The following is a 23,535-nucleotide window of genomic DNA, read 5'->3' as shown; positions in this document are numbered from 1 at the left end:
TTATGCAACACAAGTAGAAATGGCTAGGATGTCATGTGTCAGTTATTATGTAACAATAACTTCTACCACTTCATTTTTCCCCTTACAGGTTGGAAACATACATCCTCAGAACATGCATTTTTAAAATTGTCAATACAAAGATAGTCGATTGATCAGAACCACTGGGTTGCCCGGGGTCTTATGATGAGTCGATTGCATTGGGTGTACTCGAATGCGCCTTTGAAGAAGATTAATGCCCTGCTGTGTTTTGGTTTCCCAGGGCAACCATGTCTGACAGAAAGGCAGTGATCAAAAATGCAGATACACTATATTACCAAAAGTATTAGTAATCAGGTGTCCTAATCACTTGGCCTGGCCACAGGTGTATAAAATCAAGCACAGACTGTGAAACAAGACATTTGTGAAAGAATGGGCCGCTCTCAGGAGCTCAGTGAATTCCAGCGTGGAACTGTCATAGGATGCCACCTGTGCAACAAATCCAGTCGTGAAATTTCCTCGCTCCTAAATATTCCACAGACAACTGTCAGCTATATTATAACAAAATGGAAGCGTTTGGGAACAACAGCAACTCAGCCACGAAGTGGTAGGCCACGTAAAGTGACGGAGGGGGGTCAGCGGATGCTGGAGCGCATAGTGCAAAGAGATCGCCAATTTTCTGCACAGTCAATTGCTACAGAGCTACAAACTTCATGTGACCTTCAGATTAGCCTAAGTACGGTACGCAGAGAGCTTCATGGAATGGGTTTCCATGGCCGAGCAGCTGCAGCCAAGCCACACAACACCAAGTGCAATGCAAAGCGTCGGATGCAATCAGGGACGGTTTCTGCTATGGGCGATGTGGGCAACCGCCCAGGGCGCAATCTACTTGGGGGCGCACAAGCGCCGTCCAAAAAAAAAAAAGTGCGTCCGCAAAAAAAAAAAAAATCGTTTCTACACTAATATCGCTCATTTCCATGTCAAGTTGGTGCAGTGGGCGCTAAGGCGCCCCTACTATCACGTCAACTTGCTGCTGAGAGTCATGTATACAGGTCGTGTGTCTCAGAAGAAAAGGCAAGGGGGAGGGGGGCGCGGGGGATCAACTTGTGACTGCAGAGGCTATGGGCAGTTTGTGAGTCTCAGGAAAAGCAAAGGGGAGGGGGGCGGGGGATAGACTAACCTCTGATATGAAAGATCCCAGGCCAAACAACACAAACTGCTGCTTCCAAATAAATTGTATTTCATTCATAAAATTAATATAGACCCCTTATAGCTACATGTAATTTATTGGGTTATGTGAAAATGCCAAACAACAACAACAAAAAGTCATGGACAAAAGGCCAAAGAAAACATCAGGTGCCCAGTTCAGAAAGAGAAGGAGAGAAGAAGAGGAGAAACGTTCAAAAGATAAAGGTATGCAAGTCTCTATGCGTGACGTTAATTGTGCATGTAATGAAACAGTAGCCTATACCCTATTTATTAGCCTCTTGCTAATATGTTGCCACTTAGCCACAGAAGTTTTTTTTTTTTTTTTTTTTTTTTTTTTTTTTTTTTGGTTTTTAGTTTTGCTGAACTAGCAACTATTAGAATTTTAGTTATCATGTCATGGAATTAATTTCACCCATAGGCTAGTTTGTGTTTGCAACACAACAAGTGCAAGTTCACATTGGCCTGTTAGTCTGTGGATTTGGTAAACAATACGTCCTGACTGTGGAATTTTTAATTTTTTTTTGCTATACGTGGGTCTATGGTAACCTAAATAACTTCCTATACACTGACATGACATTTTGTAAGCTATATGTGATATAGCTTTATGAGTAATTTCTAGTGTGTTATTCTTAGTTAATAGGATGTTAACAAATGATAGGCCTGATGTGGTGGGGGTGGGGGACGGTTCGCCCAGGGCGCAAAACTAGCCAGGACCGCCTCTGGATGCAATGGTGTAAAGCATGCCGCTACTGGCCTCTAGAGCAGTGGAGACGCGTTCTCTGGAGTGGTGAATCACACTTTTCCATCTGGCAATCTGATGGACGAGTCTGGGTTTGGAGGTTGCCAGGAGAACGGTACATTTCAGACTGCATTGTGCCAACTGTGAAATTTGGTGGAGGAGGAATTATGGTGTGGGGTTGTTTTTCAGGAGCTGGGCTTGGCCCCTTAGTTCCAGTGAAAGGAACTTTGAATGCTTCAGGATACCAAAACATTTTGGACAATTCCATGCTCCCAACCTTGTGGGAACAGTTTGGAGCGGGCCCCTTCCTATTCCAACATGACTGTGCACCAGTGCACAAAGCAAGGTCCATAAAGACATGGATGACAGAGTCTGGTGTGGATGAACTTGACTGGCCTGCACAGAGTCCTGACCTGAACCCGATAGAACACCTTTGGGATGAATTAGAGCGGAGACTGAGAGCCAGGCCTTCTCGACCAACATCAGTGTGTGACCTCACCAATGTGCTTTTGGAAGAATGGTCAAAAATTCCTATAAACACTCTCCTCAACCTTGTGGACAGTCTTCCCAGAAGAGTTGAAGCTGTAATAGCTACAAAAGGTGGACCGACATCATATTGAACTCTATGGGTTAGGAATGGGATGGCACTTCAGTTCATAGTATGAGTAAAGGCAGGTGAGCGAATACTTTTGGTAATATAGTGTATGTCGGAGGAGATGCAGCAGGACGCCGTGGAGTGTGCCACGCAGGCCCTGGAGAAGTACAACATCGAGAAAGACATCGCTGCATTTATCAAAAAGGTAATTACTGGTGTGTGTGTGTGTGTGTGTGTGTGTGTGTGTGTGTGTGTGTGTGTGTGTGTGTGTGTGTGTGTGTGTGTGTGTGTGTGTGTGTGTATGTGTATGTGGTGACGCAACCAGAACCCACCATTCACTTGCACTCTCTGACTCGGTTGCGGTAGAGTACTAAGTTGATATCACCGCTCAGTATTGCCATGCCATTGACTGCTGTAGCTGTGCTTGCCTGCTGTGTGGTTATCCAGTGAAACCAGTGAGATCATGGTTATGTAAAATGTGCCCTAAATGCGTTGCATTCCTGTAATAATCAACTATCCTTTGCGTCATGCGTCCTTACACACCCAGCTTTTTTATTTACTGTCCACGTTTCGATCAGTAAACCTGTCATTGCCCTCTGAGCAATTTATCCTGTATTATTCATAATCTGTCTTTGTGGCCCCGGTAAGGGTGGCCTCAGATAAAGCGTCCATACTCTCCAGTGGACTCCACTGTCCAGACCAACGCCTTGTCATGTAGCGTAGTAATGAAAAGCTAATTTGGAAAAACTTGCACATAGGTTTTTCTGAGCGTGCCATTCAAAATGAGTGTCGAGCAGTGATTCATTAACGGCATCATGTGTTTCTCTGTCCCACCCAGGAGTTTGACAAGAAATACAATCCTACCTGGCACTGCATTGTTGGGAGGAACTTTGGCAGCTATGTGACTCACGAGACCAAGCATTTCATCTACTTCTACTTGGGCCAGGTCGCCATCCTGCTGTTTAAGTCCGGCTGAGGGAAAATGCTCTCCCCAACTCCAACTGACCATAAAGTACTGACTGATTAAACAGAAAGGCTCTATCATTCCTGGTCCAGGGCACCGCCTTTTTTCTGTGCTGCTTTCTACTTTGTTCTTCTGTTTTTGAGAGAAAAAAAAAAAAAACAACAACGTGGCCATGTAAGAGAAATGAAACACTTGTATTTATTTTTGTCTTGTGACATTAGACATGTCATTTTTTTAATTAAAGCGTAATTGTTTGGCTGTGTGGTATGGGTGAAACTCTTGAGTAGTCATTTCTTTGCACTGCATCACTGAACATATAGTTTTGAATCAGGATATTAATAACCCACCAGTGCTCCTTCACTGTCTGTTAAAGTATGAAATGTGATTTAGATCATTCTCCCAGATCTGGGTGAGTATGGAAAAGGGGAGAGAATGCGGAAACTATTTTTCAGGCTACTGCTTGAATTTACAGTTAAGTTTTCTAAAGCATAATTCAGGAATTGCAACAGATTGATCATACAAGCGGCATATTTTGATTTTGGTAATATTTTGGAGGAGCTGAATGTTTTTCATCAAGTGGGTGGGGCAGAGCAATTAACACACCTGTCCACATTACAGTGCACAAATCAACAGTGGCACCATGTGAACACACCATGACCGGTTCAGAGCGGAGGTCAACTTCAGCACAGAATGAACTGAACAGACAGTAGGATGGATACACCATGTAACATGTATTAGGTGTCCTAACATACATGACAATGTTGAAAGTAGTCTGAGATGTTAGTCTGGAATTTTTAAATGGAAAATGTCAAAACTGATTCATGTATATTATTGGTATTCTTGGGAATTCAGTTTGTATACAAAGGCTCTTTCTCACTGCATGAATTTCAGATCAAGTCATGCATGAGGTCGACCTGTGAGATTAGTTACTTTTCCACTTATTTTTTATGGAGATCAACAGGACCTCACTCAGCCTTCAGGCATTTAGAAAATCCTTTCCATTGAGAGAAGGTTTAATAATTTAGTCAGGTTGAAGTGCAGGAAACTGGTCTTTAAAATGCACATCAAGGAACAAAATGGAATTGAAGCGAACAGGTAGAAATGTGAGTCACTCGCTGAACACAATAGCCTGGTGTCGCATTTTACGTGTTTGAGCACTGTTCACCTTGAATGATCTATAAAAGGCCCATTTCAAATGTTCGGTTTGATAGCGCCGTCTTTGCACAAGCCACTGTGAAAGACATTTTTGGGTACATTCACACAGTCCACAGCTTTCTGGTCCTCCTTCCTCTGCTCTGTCAGCTGGTACTTCTGTAGATGGACATGAAGAGGAACAGAGGGGGAAAAACAACAATCGTAAGCACTCAACAACCTGCAAGTCAGCGCTTCAACACATAACGCGATCGCTGCACCAAGTATGTACTCTTGAGTCTGTAACGTCGGTAATTCACCTCTTTCTCTGTATCAAAGATCTCTCCCTCCTGGTGGTGGGGCCTCCTCAGCCTCTTCTTCTTGAAGTAGGCATCAGACAGAGTCTTGGGGATCTTCATACCAGAGATGTCAACTTTGGTGTTTGTGGCGATGACAAACTTCTGGTGTGCCCTACGCAGGGGGACTCTGTTCAGGGCAAGAGGGCCTATGGGAGTCCAAAGAAAAAACATTCATATTAGGACAGCATAAAAATCACCAAGTCCCACTGACATTTGGTGCAACTGGATGCAGTTCAAGTACACAATTGTTTTCATTCTATTTCTTTTTTTTTTTTTTTTTTTTAGTAATAATTCTCTAAAAATTGTAAAAAAAAAAAAAAAAAAAAAAAATGCTTGTCTACTGTCTTTGATCAGACTATCAATTTTATATTTAAAGGGAAAAAACTTGGTAAATGTCTAACATGTCTGATTATCAAAATTATCAAAAACGTACAAACAATATTCTGTCAATCAACCCATCAACTGCCTTAGTAGTACGTTAAGAAAGGCGGCACATGTCAAACCAGCCACTTCAAAAAGCTACACCACCAAAACATCCATGAGTTTTCCTCACCAGTGACAAGCAGGAGACCACACGCTGGAAAAGACGAGACAAAAGCTCATTTATTTATTTATTTACACTCGAGGCAGAAGTGTGCACAAAACCTGATCTTTAGATTTTCATTCAGTTCACAAGATGAGCACACGAGGAATTCTTGAAAGGTTCACTTCTAAAACATGGCAAAACCAAAGTGCAACAGCAGCCACTACTCTGCTATGTAAGGAAATATTAACTGCCAAGCTAAACGTATAACAGCCCCTTCAAATATACAGCTCAGGAGACTAACAGAGCAGTGAACAAAAGAAAAAACTCTCCAGTAATACAGGTATTTTATGCTCACTGAATTAAAGATTCAGATTGTGTCATTTTAAGATGAAAATGTAATAGCTGGAATACATCTACGCCAACAAAAGCTGTTTTCAGAGGGGAAAAAGAAAAAAATCTACTTGACACATACTCCCAATTTTATCAAGAGGGTTCTTTGCCCGTCAGCTTTATAGCTGACACATTATTTAGGTCAACCATTGCTCATAGTGTGTGGGCTGCTAACCCTAACCCTAACCCTTTTTGTGTACAGCAATATTATTCATTAAGTATTCTAAAGCCAGCTATCATGAAAATAAAAATCACATATTTTTTGTTCTGTGCATAAATGTGGTTGTAGATGCACAGCCACACATCACAGTTTAAAGCATGAATGTGATAAAACTTAGTGAAAAGATAAACAAAAAAGCTGAATATGCAGGCTAGTGGTGTATTGTACAGTGGTGGCTGATTGTTGGATGATACACTATATTACCAAAAGTATTCGCTCACCCATTCAAATGATCAGAATCAGGTGTCCTAATCACTTGGCCTGGCCACAGGTGTATAAAATCAAGCACTCAGGCATGCAAACTGTGAAACAAGACATTTATGAAAGAATGGGCCGCTCTCAGGAGCTCAGTGAATTCCAGCGTGGAACTGTCATAGGATGCCACCTGTGCAACAAATCCAGTCGTGAAATTTCCTCGCTCCTAAATATTCCACAGTCAACTGTCAGCTCTATTATAACAAAATGGAAGCGTTTGGGAACAACAGCAACTCAGCCACGAAGTGGTAGGCCACGTAAAGTGACGGAGAGGGGTCAGCGGATGCTGGAGCGCATAGTGCAAAGAGGTCGCCGACTTTCTGCACAGTCAATTGCTACAGAGCTACAAACTTCATGTGACCTTCAGATTAGCCCAAGTACAGTACGCAGAGAGCTTCATGGAATGGGTTTCCATGGCCGAGCAGCTGCAGCCAAGCCACACATCACCAAGTGCAATGCAAAGCGTCGGATGCAATGGTGTAAAGCACGCCGCCACTGGCCTCTAGAGCAGTGGAGACGCGTTCTCTGGAGTGATGAACCACGCTTTTCCATCTGGCAATCTGATGGACGAGTCTGGGTTTGGAGGTTGCCAGGAGAATGGTACATTTCAGACTGCATTGTGCCAACTGTGAAATTTGGTGGAGGAGGAATTATGGTGTGGGGTTGTTTTTCAGGAGCTGGGCTTGGCCCCTTAGTTCCAGTGAAAGGAACTTTGAATGCTTCAGGATACCAAAACATTTTGGACAATTCCATGCTCCCAACCTTGTGGGAACAGTTTGGAGCGGGCCCCTTCCTCTTCCAACATGACTGTGCACCAGTGCACAAAGCAAGGTCCATAAAGACATGGATGACAGAGTCTGGTGTGGATGAACTTGACTGGCCTGCACAGAGTCCTGACCTGAACCCGATAGAACACCTTTGGGATGAATTAGAGCGGAGACTGAGAGCCAGGCCTTCTCGACCAACATCAGTGTGTGACCTCACCAATGCGCTTTTGGAAGAATGGTCAAAAATTCCTATAAACACTCTCCTCAACCTTGTGGACAGTCTTCCCAGAAGAGTTGAAGCTGTAATAGCTGCAAAAGGTGGACCGACATCATATTGAACTCTATGGGTTAGGAATGGGATGGCACTTCAGTTCATAGTATGAGTAAAGGCAGGTGAGCGAATACTTTTGGTAATATAGTGTATAATTTCTTGCCAATAAATAAATAAATAAATAAATAAATATACACATACATATACATACACACACATACAGATAAATACATGAGAAAATAGGAAACACACACATTTTCCTTTTTTCAAACAGTATTTTATTGAGAAATACAAAATCATCAGTTGCATGACAGTTCAGACTTGCATTTGCTGCAGGTACAGAACCTTCCTCCACATGGAAACAGCCCAGTGACCCCGGTCCAACCTCGGACCAAACTCCTACTCTACTCTGAGTTAATGATATGCTACAAGAGTCAATGTGGCCTAGACGCCTGTCCTGTACTCTAGACACACACACACACAGCCTCATGGGCCGGAGCACCACCACACAACTCCAGTTATCCCGTAAAATTCACACGGCTTGAAGCAAGGCAACATTATACAGCAATATTTATTGTATATTTTCATGAAAAAAAGACTGAAAAAGTAACAAGTGGCAACATGAGGAGGCAAAATGAGCTCCTAATGCAAATCGTCCTCTGTGCCAGGGCAAACACAATCAGCAGAGTCCCACTTCCATAGAGACCACCAGCTATTTTATGAGTGTGTGTTAATGGTTGCCAAAATCACTGTTATGTGCATCAGTGGTATATATTTTTGTATTTGCTGTGAGTGGACGGTGATGGTGTGATAGAGCATGGCTGTGAAAACATCAGCTCTTTCCTCACTGTGTGTTTTCAAGGATGATTGCGATTCCCTGGCCACCGCCGATGCAGGCAGAGCCGACAGCGTACTTGCCTCCTTGTCGCCTGCCAGAAGAGAAGCTCATTATTATCAGAGGAGAAGCCATTTAAAGGGACAGACACCATCAGTTGAATTATGAGATACATTAATGATATCTAATGGCACATTAATATTAATAATTGGTAATGACGCAGCTACCTGAGCTCATGAACCAGATGGGCAGTGATGCGCGTTCCTGAAGCTCCGAGGGGATGTCCGATGGCTATGGCTCCGCCGTTGATGTTGGTTTTCTCTGGATTGAGCCCAAGAGATTTGGAAACTGCCAGGAACTGAGGGGCAAACGCCTCGTTCACCTGTTGTGACACAAAAACAGACCTCAGCATTTCATAAGACCTAGCACAATCAGTCAGTGTGCATCAGTGCAGTGTGACAGAGGGCTGCAAAGCAGGAGGCCGGCCTCAAGGGGGCACCAAACACTGAGTGGGGGAGACTGAGGGTAACAAGATATTCATGAGGGCTTGAGAATAAACAATTTTCTATTAGTTGTAATGAGGAGATTGTGCTGTAGAATAGGCCAAACACTTGCCATTTAATTAAATAGATAATTAAGTGATAGCTCTGGAGAATTTTACTGTTTTTTCCTGGTTTTCAGGAGTGAATAGATGCTTTTGGAGTCGGCCCATTTTATGTATTTGTGTGTAGTTTGAATCATGAACAGTGATGTTAGGCAAGCTGTCGGATGTCTGTGGGATCCAGTAGCAGTCTGTGGGGTACATGACCCCACAGACTTTCAGGGATTGAGCAAAAATGAGAAGGGGCTTTTTCTAAGCTTTGTCCGACAGGAAACCCACAGTCCCAACCATGAAAACCCCTGTAGCATGAAGTGACTGAGATTCATTTCTTTACTGTTTTGCACTGCATTAACATACCTCAACAAGATCCATGTCTTTGAGAGACAGTCCTGCCTTTTTAAGAGCCTCTGTGATCGCTGGAACCGGGCCTAGAATGATTCAAAAACACAAGATAGTCTTACTGTAAGAAACAAGAAATTGTGCCAAATACTATGATTTCTTTTTCCTCTATTTTTTTGTGAAAGAAATAAAGATATTTGCTCAAGTGGTACAGCATGTCCATCACCTGTGTCACTCACCAATTCCCATGATGCTCGGGTCACAACCTGACACATGATATGCCACTATCCGGGCAAGCGGTTTCAGCTTGTGCTCTTTCAGCGCATCTTCACTGGCAATCACCACAGCAGCAGCACCATCCGATACACCCTGCCGATGAGGAGGATCATTGTGTGTTTGGTGACGGTGTTTTTCATTGTGGATATGTGCTGCAGAAAACTCTGTCCATACTGAATGTATGAGTGTGTCATTTGCTTTATGTATGTTTTTGCATTGCATTATATGTCGATTTGTGTTTGTTCTCTTCATTTATGTTTTTGTTTGCATGTATCGTACACAATGCATGTATATTATATTTATGTTTGCCAGCATAGTGCCTGTTCTAATCATGCCTTTTGTCAGCAACTATCAGCTCCATAGATTGTAGTAATGAACTCATTTTACTAGGCGATTTTAACAAAAATTGGTTAGACAGGTCTTCTAGTAGGGACAAAGCTTCTTTTTCAAGCATGAATTTAACTCAATTAATTACTGAGCCCACAAGAATCACCCCTACTTCTCAGACCCTACTTGACTGGATTTTGGTTTCACATCTTAATAGAATTGCAGATGCTGGTGTCCTCCCAGAATGTTTTAGTGACCATTCAATTATCTATTGTATATGGAAAATTAAATTATCAAGAGCCCCACCCAAATTGATTAGAATTAGGCAATTAAAGAAATTTGATACCACTATTTTTATTTCAGATCTAATTAATTTAAATTGGGAACGATTTAGCTTAATTCCAGATGTCCAAAATGCATGGGATTTTTTTCACTCTGAGTTTTTGAGGGTTATAGATAAACATGCCCCTTGGAGAGATGTCAAAGTCAAAGGTACTCATCTGCCTTGGATAAATCAGGAAATTATATCTCTCTTTAAAGAAAGAGATAAAGCCTGGGCTAAATTTCGACAGACAAGGAGTCCTGCTGATTGGGAAGTGTACAGAAAACTTAGGAATAGCTGCAAAACCCGAGCTAGGAATGCTCAGTCTGATTATTATAAGGAATCTTTACATAATAATTTCAATAAACCTAAAAAGTTCTGGAAGAAAATTAATGACATTATAAATATATCAGATAATCCATCAATTAATCAGCTTAGAGTTGCTGATATAATACTGAATGAACCACTACCAATTGCTTCTGCACTCAATCAGCATTTCTCCACTGTCTGTTCAAATTTGATCCCTAATCCTCCCCAGTTAAGTTCAATTCCTGTTCAGTTAACTCATAGCTCCTTTAATTTTCAGACTATTACTCCCGCTGATGTTGCTGATGCGATTGCTGAGTTGAAAGAGAGCTCTGGTCCTGGGCTTGATGGAATTGAGACAAAATTTATTAAATTATCATCCCATATTATTTGTTTCCCATTATCAGACTTATTCAATCTTTCACTATCTACACATGAAATGCCAACTATTTGGAAATGTGCGCGAATTACTCCACTGCACAAGGGTGGTGATTCACTTGATCCTAACAATTACAGGCCTATTTCAATCTTGTGTTCTATTGCAAAAGTTTTTGAAAAAATTATTTTTAATCAGTTAAATTATTATCTGAACAGCAATAATATTCTCTCTCAATTTCAATTTGGCTTCAGATCCAATTACTCGACAACTACTGCTCTCTTAAAATTCACAAACGATATATACTCAGCTTTTGATCAGGGTTTTCTAACTGGATCCATTTTTGTTGACTTAACAAAAGCTTTTGATCTTGTCGATCATTATTTATTACTAGACAAGCTTTATGCAATTGGTCTATCCAGACATGCCCTTTTGTGGTTTAACTGTTATTTACATAGTAGAAAGCAGTGTGTTTCTCTAAAAGGTTGCAAGTCTGACTTACAAATCCAGCCCAGAGGTGTCCCTCAAGGATCAACTTTGGGTCCACTTCTTTTTTCTATTTTTATCAATGACCTTCCCCTTATTTTCTCTGATTGTTCTGTTCAGTTATATGCTGATGATACTATTATTTATACTTCTAAGCCCTCCTCTTCACAGATCCAAGAATCACTACAACATGACTTCAATATTTTTCAGTCTTGGCTCTCAGAAAACAAACTACTACTCAACCAAACTAAAACGTGTGCCATGCTCTTTGGTTTGAGACAAAAACATAACCCTGATTTAAATTCTTTGGTGTTAAACTATAATGATGGTAGAGTTCTCCAGATAGTGGTCTGGATTGACTCAAGACTAACATTTAACTCACATATTGATTATGTTTTAAAGAAAGTTAATTTTGGTGTAGGGGTTTTGTTTCGTTCTCGGCATTGCTTTACCCTTAATGTTAGGAAAAAACTTATATTACAATTGATCCTGCCTATTATTGATTATGCGGATATCATCTATATGACTGCATCAAAAAACGATCTCCAACCTCTTAAAGTTGCTTACAATAAACTATGTAGATTTATATTAGGATGTTCTTTTTTCACACACCATTGTTTATTATATAATACACTTGGGTGGCTTTCTTTAGAGAATAGAAGACAATTTCACTGGTTTCAGTTTCTCTTTAAATGCATTCATTTTAATTTTCCTTACTGTTTGAAACAATTTTTTGTTCCATATGTCTGTAGTTACTCATTAAGAAGCTCAGATCAATCTCTTTATGCCGTCCCATTTGTTGAGAAAGAAATTGGCAAGAAAGCCTTCAAGTATCTGGCCCCCACTACTTGGAATACTCTACCTCTCAATATTCGTGTGGTGTTTCCACTCCATATATTCAAAAATGTGTTATTTACTTATTTACAACCTGTTTGCCAATGCCTCTGATTATAATTTAATTGTTACTCCCCAATCCTCATTCTATGCTTGTTATTGCGCTTTTTATTCAATCATATCATTTAATTGGTTTGATAATCTAATCTGGTCTAATTTCTTTATTTTTATTTTTCCCTGATTTTATTTTCCTTGTTGAGGTTTTAGTTAAGTGTTGTCTTTGTCTGGTTTGTTACTTATTATTTTATTTTGTCTTTCTGTTCTTTGGATTGTGCTGCTTGTTATTGTTTCTTGTTTTTGTGTGGGACCCCCTTGGAAACGAGATGCTGCATCTCAAGGGGTTATCCCACGGTAAATAAAGAATTTATCAATCAGAGCAGGCCGGATGCTTGGCCTCCAGTGTTGCTGCTTGCAGCTTTCTGGAGAATGGCTCATCTGAAAAAACTTCGTACTCACACACACTGCTCTTCTTGAGTCGTCAGAAAAAACACCTGTCAAGTGTGAAGTCTATCAGATGAATGATTGTTGAGATAACCAAAGAACTGACACACTTACAGACAATCAGAGATTCCCTCCTTTTTAGTTAGTTTAGATGTGTAATTCTGTTCGGATCTCCACTGCTTCTTTTTATTATGTCCTTTACTATTTCCATTTTGTTCAGTGTATTTTAGCTCAACTGAAAATGTAGGAATTTAATTCAAAAACAAAATAAGTTTTTGTTTGAATGAATGAATGCATGTATGAGAATGTTAATAAATTTTATATTTATCTAAAATGCTTGTTTACTGTCTCCCATTTTAACTACTGCCAGGTAAAATGAAACTGCAGAAAGTCATAATGTCTAATGGAGTGTTAAAAAACAAGAACTAATAAATAATTCAAACCTTAAGAAGCGTGACTAACCCCAGCTATCACAAACCTGTGAATGGGCATCTTTTCGTTCCCAAACTGGCTGAGCAGCTTCTGAGTATTGGGTACTGATGCCCCATTTTATTCCAGTAGTAATGACATTAAGTGTCAGGGAGCTACATATGATGTTGTTAACAGGTGATAACGTCTTATGTACACTTTGCAATAACTGAGACAGTTCTGTTTTTAGATTTATCCCAGACTATAATATTGAGTTCCAGTGGAATTAGAGAAGCTGACAAACTGTTGATTTCAAAACTTCACACAAACAAAATGGTGGTCTGGGCTCACCGATGCATTGGCAGCAGTGACGGTTCCTCCCTTCTTGAAGACAGGAGGTAGTTTGGCCATCTGCTCCAGCGTGGTCTGGGGGCGAGGGTGTTCATCCTGAGCCATGGCCACCGTGCCTTTCTTGGCCTTCACATCAATGGGAGCAATTTCTGCTGTGAAGTGACCACCCTCATGAGCTGGAGGTTAAAGAAAAAAAAAAGTTAACCCAATAATAAAGACACTGTCTTCCACTGGGTAGTGAACGTGCACATGCAGGGTAACAGGACCATGGATCTATAAGAAATGTAGCTGCTCTCACCTGCCTTCCACCTCTGCTGCGTCTGGTGTGCGTACTTGTCACATTCTTCTCGTGTGATCTGGTATTTGTCGGCCAGGTTTTCTGCTGTGATGCCCATAGGGATCTTGACGTGCTGGTCAGTCAGCCCCGCCCACAAAGTGTCCTCCATCTGTCAAGGAGATGACGAGAGCTTTATGAAGGACTTCATCTCTTTTCCCTACCCGGCCAACATGTGGTGTGGCTGTAATTTTTTGTTTCTTGTTCAAGGTCTTTGAAGATAAAATGTTCGTGCCCAGAGCATGGACCCATGCATGTGATAGGTATTTAAAAAATTAATAACAATAACAAATAAATAATGCTATTACGGTAAGTAGAGAACATCAAGAAAAACCAACCTTGAGGTCAACTCCAAACTTAGTACCGAATCGTATGTTGCGCACAGCATATGGAGCCTGGCTCATGCTCTCTGACCCCCCACACAAGACCACCTCTGACTCCTTTAGGCAGATCTCCTACAATCACACACAGAAAATACACCCATCCTCGGTTTTGTTAATGAGTAACAGCACGACACATAACATAATACGTAAGATCCACAAATTAAAATGATGACATTATGTCAATCTCGGTAACATATTTGCTACTGATATATTGATATATATGCTATTGATATAGTAATATAAATTAGCTTTATCTACATTATATCTGCACCACTCTTATTTGTTGGGAAAGCAGACATCTAAATTGCTTAATACACAGTGTGTAACCTCTGTTGTTAAAAGTGTTTACCTGTGCACCATTGATGATGGACTGAAAGCCAGATCCACACAGCCGGTTCACAGTAAGAGCAGGCGCTGGAATGGGCACGCCACACCTCAGACCCACGTGTCGGGCAATGTAGGGCGCATCAGATGAGCTCTGAAGTTTGGTGGAGGAATGACAAGATGAAGAACAAATCAAGTTCAAGTTTAATGAAAGCTCTCAAAGGGCTTCACATGCCCACAAGTTTACAACAAACAAGACAACCTGCCCTGACTCAATCCTCATAGCGGATGACTCAGTTGTAACAGGGAAAATATGGAAGAGGTCTTGAGAAGGACCACAGAGAGAGGAGAGCCGGTTCCTGCCCAGACAGGGGTGCAGTAGGTGCCAGCCCAGTGAGCAAATTACAAACAAAACAGTCATTTGGCAAAGGGAAACACACTAGGAGACAAATATAAAAACAAAAGTCACCACACACAAATATCTTTTTTCCACATGGACTTTTTCTTGCTGTGATCCTTGTGGTCTGAATCTGTCCTTGTTATTATTGTTGACAACATGCTGAACTGAGCTGGCTGCAGTACCTGCATGACGTTCCCCATGATGACGCTGTTAACGAGCTCTGGTGCCACGCCCCCCGCTGCCAGGGCGGCCTTGGCAGCATGCTCGGCCAGATCTGTCGCACTGTGGTCCCTCAGCACCCCGCCGTACGTACCAAACGGAGTGCGCTTGGCTGACACGATGAATACACCTGCAGGGAGACAGAGCAGTCCAGTGAAATTTAACTTAACAAATTGTGATTTATTCCCTCACCCTGTCTCACAAAGTGGGCCCGTACAGGAGAGCAGGTCAGAGCAGAAGGATGTGACGACAAAGTGGATTACTGTGCAACATGTCCAGTTTATGAATGACAGGACGGCCTACTGATTAGAGCACAGGAAGCAGGACGCGCTGGTCAATGAGTCCTCTAAACTGATCAAAATGGCTGCCTCCTGAATTTACCTCACCGTTTGTTGTGCTTCCCTGAACGGATGCCAGCGTTTACTGTGTCACCTGAATCCATGCCAGAGTTGTAGTGCCACCTGAATTGACCCTGACACTTGCTCTGCTACCTGAATTGATGTCACTCGCTCCCTGGCTTACCTCACAGTGTGACCAGCATTCATTGTGCCTCTTGTGCAACTTGGCAAAGCAGATGTTGACACTGGAAACGCTCCCAATGGGTCAGAGGACAGATTATAGAAAAGGTAGAAAACTGTATGATGCACACAACAAGAGATTTGTTTATTTTGAGGTCCTTGTGTTTGCTAACACTTTTAGCAAAACAGTGCTAGCGAATACAGGCACGTCACAGCAATAAATAAACACAAACATAAACGTGGTTTATCAGCAAATTAGTTGGAACAAAGTTCAACTTTTGATAGCAAATAAATTACTTGTTGTGCATTATAGTTTAACAGCTTTTCTATTCTAGGACAGTCTGCACTGTGAAATGTAGTTTTAAAAGAAAGAGGTTGTCACATTTGAGAATTTCTTCTATTAGGCTAAATCATGTCTACATAACAAATTTATTTCTACATTTATTTATTTATTTGTGTTGAATGTAAAACAAAAATGTATTCCAGATTGGCTGACAAAAATCCCAGTTTATCCTCCCTGTGGCCAGTCCAGTAAAACATTAAGACACTGAGGTGAAGGGATGGAGTGACGTGAGAGAATGATTTTGTAGAGAAGCTAGTGGAAAAGTGTGAAATAAACATAACTCTTGCGTTGATCATCAGCTGAAGTGGGCTGCAGTCCTGTGCTGCTGATAACATTACCGCTCACCTTTCCCCTATTTTGCTGTATTGTATAAGACCACATATCCATCCTGTCATCCCAACACTCAGACACAGGTGGAAAAAGTGATTAAACATCACACTAACAATAAATATTGTTACCATGAAGACATTTTACTATAATCAAAGAAAAAATGACCGGTGTAAAATTCTGCTTGAGGCAGTAAGTAAACTTCAGGTTCACATTATAAATAAGATAAAAGATGCAGGTAGATTCAGATATAAGGTTACTGAACTAGTTTTTAGACAGGAAAACAATGATATGTTAGGATCCTGAACATGCTATTCTTAAAGGAAGGGAGGAAAAGAATCAAAACCTGATTGTCATGACTGCAAAAAAATCAGAAATGACAAAATAAAATGCCCAAATTGTACAGCTTTCTGTGTTTTAGTCACCGTGACTGGCTCCACAGCTGGGGCTGTAGAGTTCATGTTGGTCCCAGGTTCACAGGTCAAATGTGCACGGTTCAATTAATGTAATTTAAAATGTAGTGAAGTAAAAGTGACTTTAAAAGGCAAACAGCTACTTCCACGTCAGTACTCTGATTTAAATACAGTGTTAGCTGCACAGTGAGGATATTCTAGATATCCGTGAATGTAAATTAGACTCATGCACAAACTAAATTTAGCTTAAGGTATGAATTAGCAGGCTGTTTTTAAAAAGCACAGCAAGGCAGCAGCTCCAGAACAGCACCTGCATGTGTAGTCTGATTTCCTGGCTTCTTGTTATAGAAAAACCTGATGATTTTTACCTCTGAGAAGGGCCATGGTGACGATTCAACCAGCGACGAGTGTCAAGAACAAAGTGTGGCGACTTAAGTTGTCTCTCCAGTCAGTCGGGGTTATATATCTATGAGGAAAAAAAAAAAACTAGATGGCCGACCTTTCCCCTAAATAATGTGACGCTATTTTCAGTTCGCATAATAACATTCAACAGGAATGTCACTCTTTAACTAACTCGGTGCCTTTTAAAGAGACAATTAAAATTACCAACATTAATAAAGCGCACACACTGTTATCATCTATTTAGTTATGTAGTAGCATTTATCAAAATCTTAATTACCCGAGTAAAACAAAATAGTAGAAAGTGCTCCGCGTAATCTGCTAACTACAACATTTAGCGTCATCTCCCTGCGCCGGCTCAGTTAGTGCCGTCGGTCGCAGCATCCGCAGCTGTCAAGGGGAAAGCAGTGATATAATTTGTGTTTACATGTGATTTTTTTGTTTTCCTCTCCGGATTATGTGTTTATTGTGAGCCAACAAAGTAGAAACCATGTCAGTGGGTTTGTCGCGCTGTCTCTGCAGGGTTTTATCCCGACAGATCCCTCCGCCGCGGTGAGTGTTGTCAAGACTGTTAGCTTCAAGCGGCTAGCTAGCATGTTGTCTCCTCACACACTCTTCTCTCTCTAACACACACACGCACGCACGCACGCACGCACGCACGCACGCACACACACAGGTCAGTGAGATTTATTTTCCCAATGTGTACTGATTGGTAATGTTTGACAGCGTTCTAATGAGAGATTATTTGGGCTGGTTTTGATATTACAATTTATTTTGTTTTTAATTGTCCTCTAGTATATGGATGTAAGGTTTCACGAGACACTCTGATTATCCTAAAAGTCACAATGGGTCATTTTATACAGTGTTGTCAAGTTTTTTTAAAAAATGGCTTCTATAGGGGCTAACATCATCACACGTGGCTCACTGAATCCACCATAGTCTCAGCTCTGCCGTCAAACCCAATGCATGCAACTCCAAGACTGTACAAATACACCATTTTACAACAGGCGAAAATATCACATTTGTACTCTATGCAAAAACCTGCATGGTTTGTGCCCCAAACTGCATGGGATTAGTGTAAGGCGGGTCTGTGCCCATAAGATCCATTCAGATATACTGAGGTCAAAGGTCAGGGGACCCTATTGAAAATGGGCATGCCAGTTTTATCCCACGGCAACACTGAATGTAACTTTGTCGCAGTGTTTAGTCACCTTTCTGACAAACAAACATGACATCCTTGATCAGTCGGTTCCTCAGGTCATCTAGTTTTATATGATACCAATATGATACTTGAAGTCCAGTCAGTAATAAAAGAATTGCGCTATTTAAGTGAATCTATTCCCCCCCACCTGTAGAGATAATGGTCATGCCGTAAGAAGTCCTTGGTTTGCCTCGGTGATGACGCTGAAGACATCTGCTCCACTCAGGTATGACGCTCTACTGCACGCTGCAATGTTGTCCTGACAAGTAATGCCGCGTGGAAACGTATACATAAGCATAAATCATGGTGTGATTTGTGCCCTGCTTTGTATCATGTCAGAGCGGAGCCCAAGAAGAAGAAGAAGGTAGACCCCAAAAGGGAGCAGATCATGAAAGAGAGACTGAGGAAGAAGCTGAAGAAGCTGGAGAGAGTCCCACCGGAGCTGATCCCCATAGAGGACTTCATCGTCCCGGCCAAATGCCTGGATGAAACAAGGTGCACCTCATATCACTTCCATCCACGATGCACATATGTTCAGTATATTTTATTCATTTATTTACCATCTGAACGCTTAATTCACCTATAGTCTAGCCACTTTTACACGTTTAGAGCACCTTGCAGATATAAAGTGCTGGATGTCACAATCTTTTAAACTTTATGAGAACAAATTTAGACCGTTTTCCCCTCCTCCAAGATCTGCTGAATTTCCACCACAAACTGGATACTCTGTTACAGCACAATGACGGTTAACAAGACACTTGGGTGTGATTTTTCATGCAAATTAGTTCTAGCAAACAGGCTGTTCCTGCAATCATGCTTCTTTCAAATGAGAAATTTGTCAAATTAAGTTATCTGACAAATTCACCCGTGCTTTCCTATCCTGTTACTTCTACAACTCAGTTCTCTAGTTCTGCCTCAGCCTGACGTCCCTGTGTTGTATCCAATTTGTAGAAAAAAGCAGCATCCAAAAGGCAAGATCATATCACACAAGTTTACCATCTTTAAATTGGTTACTTGTTAAGTTTTTAAATCAAATTGAACTTTAATTTTACTGTTGACTTTTAAGGAGGCAGTGGATTTAGGATAGATCTGGCATCAAGCTATATCGGCGTTATAGTAACCTCATCTGACCCACGGTACCTCAGCTTCCTTGGGCAGGCCACTGTTTGTTTTGCCAAAAAGTTGATTGAAAAAGCCAGTGGCAATCAGGACTTTGGCATCAGAGTGTCTTTGTTTGGCAACAAAACTGGCTAAATAATTTACTAAAAACATGCACAGATTTGTTTTTATGCAAGGATGTGTTGTCTTTGACCTTCTTTGACCTCTTACTTAGAATTCATCACTTTGCTGTAATTTTTTTACCCTTATAAAATTTGTAACTGTTTTTTTAAGTACTCTATTCTACATTATTGTTTGTAATGTATACATAATTAAAGATTATCATTATTGTTTGTTATTAAGGGAGCGCTCTGTACCATCACTGACCTTTGAGGAGAGTGAGCGTCGAGCTCTGCTGCTCAAGGAGTGGTCTCATTACAAACAGGTAATATTACTCCCATCTCCATTATTTCAAGCTGTTGTGCAAATGACACCATCATTTCCAGCTTCTGGCCTACATCTGACTTACTTTTGATCGGCTTCATGCAGAAACAGCACATGGACGAAATGGAAGCTATTGAGCTTGCTCTGGAAGCCCAGAGGGAAGCACTGCAGGAACTGAGGATGGAGTCCGAGGAGCTTTACCAGGCAGCGCTGAAGCCCGACCCCCTTCTCTTTCCCTTCAGTCACGATGGACCGAGCTACACACCACCCAAGGACCAGTACAGCGCACCCGATGGCAAATACAGTGACATCACCAGAGTCTACACTCAGTGATGGAAGGAAAACAAACAAGTGGTGCAGCTAGCGGGTGTATCGCCATTTACTGCATCTGTTTATACACGAATCAACCGGCCACAACGATGAGCGATCAGACACCGAGGCTCTGAACAGCCTAAGTGCAAAGAGGGGAACAGATTTTTTTTCCTGAACTGTCAACAGGAGTATGAGACTTACAGCTACTCATCTAGTTATTATAGGTGTTTCTTCCTTGTTCATACTTCTGTATAAAACACAACATGTGAGTAAACCAATATAAATAAAGACTTTTTTAATGATGCTTTGTTCAGGATTACTGTACACATTTTGATACCAAGCATAGCAGTGAAAGGCACATCCTTCATTACTGAACCTTGAAAACATTTGTACATCCCATTTGACAAGACTGCAGTCTCCTTCTTATACTGAGTGAAATGGGGCAGTCGGTAGTAAGTGCATCCCCAAATCAAACTCATTTATTGTGTGGCAGAATGCAGTCTGCTTCATACTCCCAACGTGTGGACAGCAAACTATTTACAGACTGTTAAAACGGATGGAAACATATAATAATACATATAATAATAGAATTCCTGTTGATTCATTCTGATCACCAGATGCTGCCATCACTGCTGGAATACCCATGTGAAAGTCTGATAGTGAATAGATGTATTTCAGGTGGGGGTGCAGGCTTTTATGAACCAAATCCAAATTAAAGGCTTGAGGTGCTTTCAGGCAAAGAGAGCTTGTAAAATATTTTTAAAATTGGAAATATGTGAAAATGCACAAGACTGATGATCTGTCCGCTCTGCCACATGATTAAGCTATCTATGGTAGCCAATCTGTTTCCTACATCCAGTAAGAATGGAGTTCCTCAAGCTTTGGCTGATGTCTAAAGGCTGCACCTTGCATGGACACATTAAAAAAAACAACAACAATGAAACAAACAACAAAAAAAACATGCTATGATTTTCCATCTGCTAACAGACAGTATGTACATCAGCACCTCATTGAATGCTGCTGAAGACCGCATTGATTCTCTCCAGCACAAGTCACTCAGGAAATTAGTATGTCAAGGTGGTGAAATGTATCTTGAATGTTACTTTGAATTTGGTTCGGCTGCCATGGCGCCGTGCCAAGAGAGCACTTTGCCGACGCAATGTTCAGGAGTCCTGAGGCTTTTCCTGATTCAGGGGCATATGCCAGTCTCTGGGAGGGTTTTGTCTCAGTTCCCAAACTGGGGTGAACTTTCTCTGCTCTGCCACTCTTTTCTGTTCGCTCCCCTGTAACAGCTCCTGCAAAATTCAAACACAAGAAGACAAAAAAACTTATACAGTAACTTCTGAGTTGGAAGCATGAGAATGCAAAAAAAACAAAAAACACCCCAGAACCTATCAAATGGTGGTTATAATATATCTAACTTACATATAACTTCTCTCTCAAATCAATAGATCAAACTGATGAAGTAAAAATCTGAATCTAAAAAGTATTCTGAAGCCTACATTTTTATTAATAATTTGGTCTATGGTTTGTAATTGTTTAAACTAAATGAACATGTATAATGAGCAAACTCTCAAGGATACAAAGACATACTGTAGAATGAGTGTCATTTGAAATCAGTGAGAGGACTTTCAAGTAAAGCTAGCTGGAATGAAATGTAAGACCAATTTTAAATGTGAAATAATGGTGAAAATAATCAAAATTAGACTTATAGATCGGCATGACAGACCAATTTTAAGGTTTTTGAGGACTTGAATTTGAGTAGTATGGTTCTTCGTGATGTGTAGAAACCCTGGACTCAATCATAAAATACAGGACTGGGGCTTAAGACAATGAGACCTCATGCAGTTACACCTTGGCCTCTGTACTTTGGTGTTTCTCCCATTCTCTGCAAGTGTAGTAATCCTCTTTCCACTGCTGGCAGGACGGGGATGTGCCGTAAGTGTAATACTGCTGAAAACGGTTCCACAGACTTTTGCAGTGTTTGAACTCAGTCAAGTAGTCATCACAGGCACGAGGTGGCTATATGGACAGACAGAGACACACATTTATCAGCACAAAACCAACTAATTAAACCAAAAAAAAAAAAAAAAAAAAAAAAAAGTACAATCTTGACCCTCTTCAGTGACACCAGTGTTGTATTTCCCCTGCTTTGTAGCATTGGGGCCACTGGGTCATTTTTTGGTGATTGCTCCATGTCCATTCCTGTTAGTTCTACTTTTGATTCTAGTGGAGGTTGTGGCACTATAAACTTTTACACATTTGGACACTTGACAACTGTTTAAAGGATTTCGTCAAAGCACTGGGCATATGTTTGTTCGTGATGGCTGAAGCAAACAAGACAAGAGGAAGATTTTTTTTTTTTTTTTTGTTTCTTTGTTTTTCTATTTGACCTTACTGTGTTAGTCTAGAGAAAACACTGGTTGTGCTTTTGGGGAAAGGTCACTTACCCAGTCACATCTAACGAGTTCAAAGAGTCATAAAGAAGATAAAGGAGTATGGATAATCTACCTTTAGAGCACATTTAGGATCAAACTACCTTGTGATCTCAGTTAACCAAAATAAGGAGGTGCACCTATTTGCAAGTGATCTCAGTTGAGGGTGACACATGCACTCCTTTTTGATTTCTACTGTCAAAATGCCTTGGTTAAATTATATTTCCAACCTATCTCATCTTCTCCCACATCTTGACTCAGATATACATTTGGCTAACTCACTGCCTGCTATGACCTGAACTGTTTTTAAGGTTAACGTTACGTTAGCGAACTAGCTAGCGATAGCAGCACTCGCTAACCACCCAGCGGCCGCTATAGTTAACTAGCTCTTTCTGCTTCGGCAACATTGGCCTTATGAAAGCCTAACAGAGGTAGTACATCTGAATACAGTCTGAAATATTCACGCAATTCAATAGTTAGTTTCCTACATTACCTTCCAGGCTGCCGCTTCTAGCCGGTCCATTGCGTTTAGCCTTTAGCTAACAGTGTCTGCGATGACGAAAGGTCAAGCTACAACTGACCAATCACGTACTGGCATTCGGCGTGGCCCCGCCCACTCGTACTTGACCAGACATGTGAAGCATTATCAGATACCGTATTTCACCAATTAATCGCCCGGCCGCAAATAGCCGCCGGGTTCTTATAAACGCCTGGGGTCTGCACGCATTTTGCGTATTAAACGCCCACCCGAATAACCGCCGGGGCGATTAATGCATCATAATGAGGTAACCTAAAATAAGGCTACTCACCTTATTTTTGCAGAAGTAAACAGTTAGCCGCACAATAACAGTGCGGCACTTCTGTTTTCTGTCAAAATAAGAGCGCTAGCTAACGTTAGAACAAAAGAGTGTACCGTAATATTAAATCGACCGACTGAAAATATGTTGGACAGTAGCTGTCATCACGATAATGACCTGGTGCAAAAATAAATAAAGGCCTGCAGCGAATAGCCGCCTGGTTC

At 41.2% G+C, this 23,535-nt stretch overlaps 5 protein-coding genes across 6 annotated transcripts; 2 read left to right on the top strand and 3 right to left on the bottom strand.

Annotated features, from left to right (window-relative positions):
* The first annotated feature begins 2,574 nt into the window (after nucleotides 1-2,574).
* LOC115364929 (dynein light chain 2, cytoplasmic-like) lies at nucleotides 2,575-3,674 on the top strand. The gene is made up of 2 exons (XM_030059604.1): nucleotides 2,575-2,724; nucleotides 3,358-3,674. The coding sequence occupies exons 1-2, from the start codon at nucleotides 2,629-2,631 to the stop codon at nucleotides 3,493-3,495; spliced, it is 234 nt and encodes a 77-aa protein (XP_029915464.1). The 5' UTR covers nucleotides 2,575-2,628; the 3' UTR covers nucleotides 3,496-3,674.
* On the bottom strand, nucleotides 3,629-8,188 carry LOC115364927 (60S ribosomal protein L6-like). The gene is made up of 5 exons (XM_030059601.1): nucleotides 7,913-8,188; nucleotides 5,724-5,727; nucleotides 5,527-5,550; nucleotides 4,935-5,119; nucleotides 3,629-4,794 (listed from the first exon to the last, which is right to left on the bottom strand). The coding sequence occupies exons 1-5, from the start codon at nucleotides 7,988-7,990 to the stop codon at nucleotides 4,675-4,677; spliced, it is 411 nt and encodes a 136-aa protein (XP_029915461.1). The 5' UTR covers nucleotides 7,991-8,188; the 3' UTR covers nucleotides 3,629-4,674.
* Nucleotides 7,956-17,323, bottom strand: acaa2 (acetyl-CoA acyltransferase 2). Its single transcript, XM_030059598.1, has 11 exons — nucleotides 17,305-17,323; nucleotides 16,994-17,091; nucleotides 14,988-15,154; nucleotides 14,431-14,559; nucleotides 14,037-14,153; nucleotides 13,663-13,810; nucleotides 13,365-13,540; nucleotides 9,417-9,546; nucleotides 9,196-9,266; nucleotides 8,465-8,619; nucleotides 7,956-8,331 (listed from the first exon to the last, which is right to left on the bottom strand). Exons 2-11 carry the CDS (start codon nucleotides 17,007-17,009, stop codon nucleotides 8,247-8,249), a joined length of 1,194 nt encoding a protein of 397 aa, XP_029915458.1. The 5' UTR covers nucleotides 17,010-17,091; nucleotides 17,305-17,323; the 3' UTR covers nucleotides 7,956-8,246.
* A 37-nt stretch (nucleotides 17,324-17,360) lies between these two features.
* Nucleotides 17,361-20,381, top strand: mrpl40 (mitochondrial ribosomal protein L40). 2 transcript variants are annotated; one of them, XM_030059599.1, is made up of 5 exons: nucleotides 17,361-17,576; nucleotides 18,380-18,451; nucleotides 18,565-18,720; nucleotides 19,687-19,768; nucleotides 19,873-20,381. In XM_030059599.1, exons 1-5 carry the CDS (start codon nucleotides 17,515-17,517, stop codon nucleotides 20,098-20,100), a joined length of 600 nt encoding a protein of 199 aa, XP_029915459.1. In that variant the 5' UTR covers nucleotides 17,361-17,514; the 3' UTR covers nucleotides 20,101-20,381. The 2 variants fall into 2 exon arrangements, with proteins under 2 accessions (XP_029915459.1, XP_029915460.1); XM_030059600.1 differs by lacking the exon at nucleotides 17,361-17,576 and adding an exon at nucleotides 17,681-17,700.
* c9h22orf39 (chromosome 9 C22orf39 homolog) lies at nucleotides 20,360-23,136 on the bottom strand. The gene is made up of 3 exons (XM_030059603.1): nucleotides 23,008-23,136; nucleotides 21,934-22,101; nucleotides 20,360-21,374 (listed from the first exon to the last, which is right to left on the bottom strand). Exons 1-3 carry the CDS (start codon nucleotides 23,035-23,037, stop codon nucleotides 21,243-21,245), a joined length of 330 nt encoding a protein of 109 aa, XP_029915463.1. The 5' UTR covers nucleotides 23,038-23,136; the 3' UTR covers nucleotides 20,360-21,242.
* Between the last annotated feature and the right edge of the window lie 399 nt (nucleotides 23,137-23,535).

Source organism: Myripristis murdjan, chromosome 9 (genome assembly GCF_902150065.1).
Source record: "Myripristis murdjan chromosome 9, fMyrMur1.1, whole genome shotgun sequence".
Taxonomy (NCBI): domain Eukaryota; kingdom Metazoa; phylum Chordata; class Actinopteri; order Holocentriformes; family Holocentridae; genus Myripristis; species Myripristis murdjan.
The sequence above is the reverse complement of the archived record's forward strand: the minus strand, read 5'-3'. Positions and strand labels throughout refer to the sequence as shown.